The following is a 6242-nucleotide window of genomic DNA, read 5'->3' on the forward strand; positions in this document are numbered from 1 at the left end:
GCAAGAGGGGGGCTGGCAGCCGGTGGGAGCCGGACATGGAGGACGAGTGGCCGGAGGAGAGCGCGGGTCTGGGCATGGTGGGAGCCCAAGCGGAAAATGAAAAACCCTTTGCCGAGCCACGGATCCCTCTGATCGCCCAGTGCGGGACGCGGGACAGCGGAGACGGGGCTTGGTAAAAGCGAGGGGGGGGTGGAGACTCCCCTGAGTCTCTCCGAGGAATGTCCCAGACGCTCCCGAGTGACGCGAGATCGAACAAAACTTCATCCTTGAAAAGAACCGAGGGCTGATAACCACCAGCTCAATTCCAGACCGGGAAGACTCGTCCCCCCGCACCCGTGAGGAGGAGCACGGCTGCTCCTTCACACAGCGAGCGCGGCGCATTTAAATAAAACCCACAGCAGCAAATGCCGACTTCTGCCCCAAGTGAGGGGGTCTCCCCCAAACTTACCCCAGTGCGAGGGGGCGCCCCGAGGGAGAACACTTCAGAATTCCCCTTGAGGGGACCGTCCGGCTCCTCTTTTACAAAGCTCCAAACGCATCACAAATACCCAAACAAAATCCGGAGCAGCAGTGTGCGGATCACGCCATCGCCCTCTACAAGTTCCAGTACCGGCCCCAACAGCTCTACAACGCGGAGTTAATTCAGATACAACCTACTGGGATGCAACCAGTGCCCGGCGCTCACCTCCCAGAGAGCTGTCGCAGAGACTCCCCCGACCAGGGAATCGCTGCCCCCAAAACACTCCGGCATGCGCTGGAGTCCTCACGACTCCTCTGGTCTGTCGAGGCTCCGGAGAGCGGGTCCCGTCCGGGTGCTCAAATTCTGTTCCTGAAAATCGTAACCAAAAGCTGATGGCGGCTTAGAAAGGCCACGATGGTTTATTGGAGCGTCGGGTGCGTGGAGGATTTCTCCTCCTAATGTGCGCGCCGAGGGGAGGAAGCACACGCGTTGGATACGTGAAAAAAAATATTTATACAATTCCTGAGAAGTTGCTGCCTGCCTCCGGGACAGCGCCTTGCGAGGCTGCCCCCGCGCACGCAGACTTGCTTATCTAGTCTGTGCAAAGTTTACACGCAGGAGGCCTGTTATTCCTAGACCAACGGTTTGAGTCTTCGGTCTCATCTACAGGAAGCTGAAAAAAATCATCCGGCAACAACCAATCGTTCTCCGGGGACCTTTTAAGGTCTTGCGAGCGGTACGGGGAGGAATCCTGCCCCGGGGAGGGGGCTGCGAGGACGGTCTGAGCCGTGGGGTCCTCGCCGCCGTGCATCGCGTGCAGGGGGGAGCACCCAAAGTGCCCCAAATCCAAGAACCGTTCGGTGACCAACCGGCCTAGGGACCTCCCCCTAGTTATATAAAGCCTGCCCCCCCAGTTTGAACCCCTCCTAAAGAACGGGCGGTTCACCGAAGCCTCCTCTAGAAGAGAGGGAGAGGTATGGAAGTTCTGAGCTGCGGGTTGGCTCGGGGGGGGCCGAATCCTCACGGGGGCGAGGGGAACGCTCAGGTGGGAGAGTCGGTAGCGGCGTCGGAGAGCGAATTGTTAAAGCTGACACCGAGGAACCGGCGTTTATTTACACGGAGTCCTCTGGCAGGGGTGAGGGCTGCGGCGTGCGGCTCCCGCGCCGGGAACAAAACCAGCGGGAGGCAGATCGGGTACCGGCGTGGCAGCGTGAAAAATGGGAAGAAATCCGAAATATAGCGAAAGAGAGAAAGCTTTTGGTAGGGTGGGTCGCTGCAGACCCGGTGGGAAATCACTCAGCCCACCGACTACATCACCAGGTGGATTCGCTGGCCCGGTGGCAAGAACAGCTGCGGAAGGCGAGGAGGGAAAGCGGGAGCGTTGGCTCGAAGCTGCAGGTGGGACGCGGCCGTCTGGGAAGCAGGGGGCTGCACTGGGGGGTGGTGACACAACTCCAGCGTTACAGCGTGTGGCTCACACGGTCCGGAGAACACGATCCTCTTCGGGACCAAGCTCTGCACTTCGGGGACCAGAAAGGGTCAGGGGACACCCGGCAGGTTGTGTCCTGGTTGGGGGACACCTGGCAGGTCGGTGTCTTGTTGGGGGACACCTGGCAGGTTGTGTCCTAGTTTGGGGGACACCCGGCAGGTCGGTGTCTTGGTTGGGGGACACCTGGCAGGTTGTGTCCTAGTTTGGGGGACATCGTTGGTGCCGTCGGGATGTTGTTTCCTGCTGTTGAGATCCTTGATGCCGCTGGGATCTTTGGTGCTGTCGGGATCTTTCCTGTTGTCGGGGTTTTTGGTGCTGTTGAGCTCTCTGACGCTGTCGGGATCTTTCCCGCTGTCGGGATCTTTCGTGCCGTCAGGGGTTGCAGATGGTCACCGGGTGATGAGCACTCGGTGTATTGGGCTATTGGGCTTCCTACTGTTCCTGTTGTTTTGTTACAGTCACTAAACTTGGGGGTTTTTTTTGTGTGTGTGTGTGTGTGTGTGTCCTCTTTTACTGGGGAGCGCCCACCGGCCGGGACCGGAGCAGGACAGCTGGACCCCGCGATGGGTCTCGGCGGGAGCAGGAAGGGTCCCGGGATTGACCCAGGCGGGAGCAGCTCGGCGAGGACGGGGGGCGGCAGCGTACGAGGTTCACAAAGTGGTTCCGTGGCTCGTTTCAACCCAACCGGATCCGATGGGACGCGGGAGGCGCGGCCAGGAAAGAGTTAACGTCCCTCGGGGGGGCGGGGCATGGCAGGACACGGCCACTCATTGGAGCGTTCGCTGTCACGTCACGCCAAGTGTCTCACACTCGTGGGGTGTTTTTTTGGGTTTTTTTGGTTTCCGGCCCTGGCAGGGCGGGAGTTGCGGCGCGGTCGGGTCGCTGCTGGCGACGGGCTCGGGGCCACGGGCTGAGACGTCGCCGCATTTCCCCCGGTTCGGACTCTACTGTAAGTTTTTCTCGGCAGCTCTTTTTCAACCTACAAATTTCTTAATTTCTTCTTCTGTCCCTCCCCTGTTTCACCGCGGGGGCCGGGGGGTAAACAACTGGCCACGTGGCGATTGGCGACCGGTGAGTTCAAACCACGCCGGGATGCCCCACGCTCGCCCTCGGGCGACTTCGCCCCGAAGCCCCAGGGCCCAGCGTGGGCCCGATGCAGGGACCGAGGGCAACAGCCGTCGGGGAGGTCGCGGCTGCCCCCCACTCGCTGTGTCTGTTTTCCCTGGGAAGAGGGAGAAGGAAGCTCCAGCGAACCGGCTCCGCTGTCCTGGACAACCTTGTCGGGGGCACCTGTGGGACGGGGACCCCTGACCCTAGAAGCTCCTGTCAGTGCAGGAGCCCTGGGGGGCAACGGGTTGATTTGCAGAAAACGGACTCATTGAATCCACGCCAAATCAGCACCAAATCCACACCAAGTTCGCACCAAATCCACACCAAATCAGCACCGAATCCGCACCAAATCCACGCCAAATCAGCACCGAATCCACACCAAATCCGAACCGAATCCACACCAAAGACTTAAACAATTCATTTACTACACGAGTATCAGGCCCCTTTTGTCTAAATTTTGTCCTTTCGTGCATCCCAAAGAGCAGCCAACCCAGGGGCTGCCACGTACAGGCAAACCGAGGCAGGGTCTGTACCCCAAAACGGCCGCCAGAGCCCCCCACTCTCAGTGCGCTTGTGCGGTGTATTAACCTAGGCATTAGATTTCCTGGAAATGGGTCAGTGCTTCCCGGGGGAATGATATAAATATTCATTTTCTGGATGTGTCTAACGAACATGCACCTTAGGAGGAGGAATCCCCCGCGCAGCCAGCGCTGCAATAAACCCCCGCCGGCTTGGTTTGGGGAGTTTCCTTGGTTACGGCTTTCAGTAGCAGATTGTTCCATCTTTGAAATTATTTTCTGTCTCTCTGTTGCAGGTTGGGGGCGACCCATCGCGGGACGGCCGTTCCCAGTGGCAGAGTGGATCGATATTTCTGTCGTCTGATTGATTTCTGTCGGGGATATTTTAGCGCCGTGCTACGGGAGGATGGATTGGAAAACCTGTTTGTTCTCCATCGCCGTCGGGGCAGTGGGCTCGTGGGGAGGAGAATCCCCCGGTCTAGCCTGGAAGCTGATCCAAGGGTTTATGCATATTTGGAACCACACGGACCGGGGGATATGTGTCGCCCTCCCCGGTTCTGCACCCGAGGGATTCAAATTTACAATGATCAGTCTAAACTTGACGAAGATACTGACGAACGAGTTAAACCGTCTCAACAGAATGGAGGGAAACGCCACGTGGGGGACGACGGAGTCTCCTTTTCTTGAACAGAAGGAGGGGCAACCCTGGAAAAGTAACGGGACGTGGATCGAACACACGAGGGCTTTGTATCAGCTCCCAAGCAATTCAACGTGGGAAGATTTGTGGAACCAAACTTGTTACCGGTCCTTAACCCCGGAGTCTAGTTCGGAACCAACGAACCCCACCCCTGTTCCCATTCCGTGCACCATAGTGCCGTGGTGGGATTCCCCCTCCGAAAGCGGTTATTTTGAACACGAATTCAGCGCGCGCTGGGACGCCGACTGGTGCATCCACGTCCCTGCCAGCGCAGGGGCAGTGAAGCCGGTTAACGAAACCAGGTACGAGTGGGCTTGGTCTCTGAAACAACTGTTTAACCCCAACCGTCCTCTGTCTGCTGCTTCCGACCTCCCCGACGGGATGGGGATCGGGTGGGAGGTGGGCGTCCGGAGCTGCGCCTACAACCAGGTCAGGCTCCCCACCGGGGAGACGCTCTGCTGGAACAGCCGAAAACGCCGGAGCGCTGCCCCGCGCCGCGCCGGCTCCTGGCTGAGCTGTTCCCGAATACTGAACTGCTCCACCGGAGCGGGTGACCCCTTCGAAACTTGGTATATCCCGGAACTGAGGACGTTTATTCGAGACATGTGCACTTGCTGGGGTTACCCCAACTACGGCTACCGGAATGGGGACGAGCGGTGTAACGGCTCCTTCCGAGACCCCAGCGTAGCGCTGTCCTGCGGCATCCCGGTCACGCACGGCCCGGATCCGCGGAAGCTCCGGAGCGCGGACGGCAAACAAGAGGAGCTCCCCCGAGACGACCCGTTTGATTGCTTGCAGGCGCGGTACGCGGCCCCGCGAGGGACGGTCTGGGCGTGCTCCAACGGCAAGTTGTATTCCCAGTTGAACGTGTACGACATGGCCGGCCTGCGCTGCTCCATCGCGCTCCCCTCCACGTGTCCCTCCGGAGCGTTTAATTTCACATCTCGCCGCAACAGGATACAGCGAGATGTCGGGAGCCCGGCGGACGCCCAGGGAGGGACGGAGGGGACACACACGCCCGATTCCTACGCATCGGGACAAACATTTGCGTTACAAACGGAGGCGTTTTTCGCGCGCCACCTGCGCCGCCTCCACCGCTCCAGAGAAGAACGAGGCCGGCGGCGCCGCGGAGCCGCCTCAAGCGACGCGCCCGGCACATCGGTTTGACGGGCTCGGCCCCGGCCCCCGGCCGTGCCGAAGCCTCTCGGACTCACGGGGTGGGGGAAAACGCCTTATAAATATCGGTCTTACGATCTGCTGTGGGTTTTTGGTTTAAGCTGGGCCTTGCAGGGGCTGGATGTACGCACTCAGACCCTCGATCTCTTCTCTTTCCTCCCCTCTCTCTCCCCTTTTCTCTCTCATTAGGCGGACCACGGCTCGTTGTAACCCAGGGGCGAGTTTTGATGAAGTTCATGGATGTCCAGAAGCTTTTGTTGGAAAATAAACCCTCTGCAGAGGAGGCGGCCTCTCGTGTGGGACGTGCTCTCCCCCAGCCAAGGGAACCAGCGAACACCAGTCGCTCCCTCTCCCGCTGCGGGTCGAGCGGGACGGGACGCCGGGTCCTCTCCCGGGGGTGACATGGGGCTGGTGTCTGGGGTGGGACTCCCGGGTCCCCTCCCTGAGCCCGCGGGGTGTGGGGGGGATGATCGGTGCTGCCCGTGCCACCCTCCGCTCCGGCCAGGCCTCCTCGGCGGGGGCTCGGGCACCACCCTGCTCCTCGCCACCCACCACCTCCCGCCCAGCAGCATCCCCAGTACGGCCACGCCACGGACAATCTGCTCGGAGGGGTCCCTGGGGGGGCTGGGACCCTCCCCACGTGCTCTGTGCCTCAGTTTCCCCAAGCTGGCGGGCCGCACTGTCCTTCCAGGCACCTCACGGGCACCGTGGTGATCGCCACGTCCCGGTGTGCCCGAGCGGGGCAGGGACGCGGGGGCAGATCCCCTCCTCCGTGCTCTGGGGCCGGATCGG

At 60.6% G+C, this 6242-nt stretch overlaps 1 protein-coding gene across 1 annotated transcript; it reads left to right on the forward strand.

Annotated features, from left to right (window-relative positions):
* Positions 1–876: 876 nt before the first annotated feature.
* On the forward strand, positions 877–6112 carry LOC113490735. The gene is made up of 2 exons (XM_026867312.1): positions 877–1434; positions 3874–6112. Exon 2 carries the CDS (start codon positions 3984–3986, stop codon positions 5439–5441), a length of 1458 nt encoding a protein of 485 aa, XP_026723113.1. The 5' UTR covers positions 877–1434; positions 3874–3983; the 3' UTR covers positions 5442–6112.
* The last annotated feature ends 130 nt before the right edge of the window (positions 6113–6242 follow it).

Source organism: Athene cunicularia, unplaced genomic scaffold (assembly GCF_003259725.1).
Source record: "Athene cunicularia isolate RWA unplaced genomic scaffold, athCun1 SCF_251, whole genome shotgun sequence".
Taxonomy (NCBI): domain Eukaryota; kingdom Metazoa; phylum Chordata; class Aves; order Strigiformes; family Strigidae; genus Athene; species Athene cunicularia.

Excerpts from the sequence above, each read along its gene's own strand:
- LOC113490735 (XM_026867312.1), top strand. The coding sequence starts at position 3,984 with ATGGATTGGAAAACCTGTTTGTTCTCCATCGCCGTCGGGGCAGTGGGC.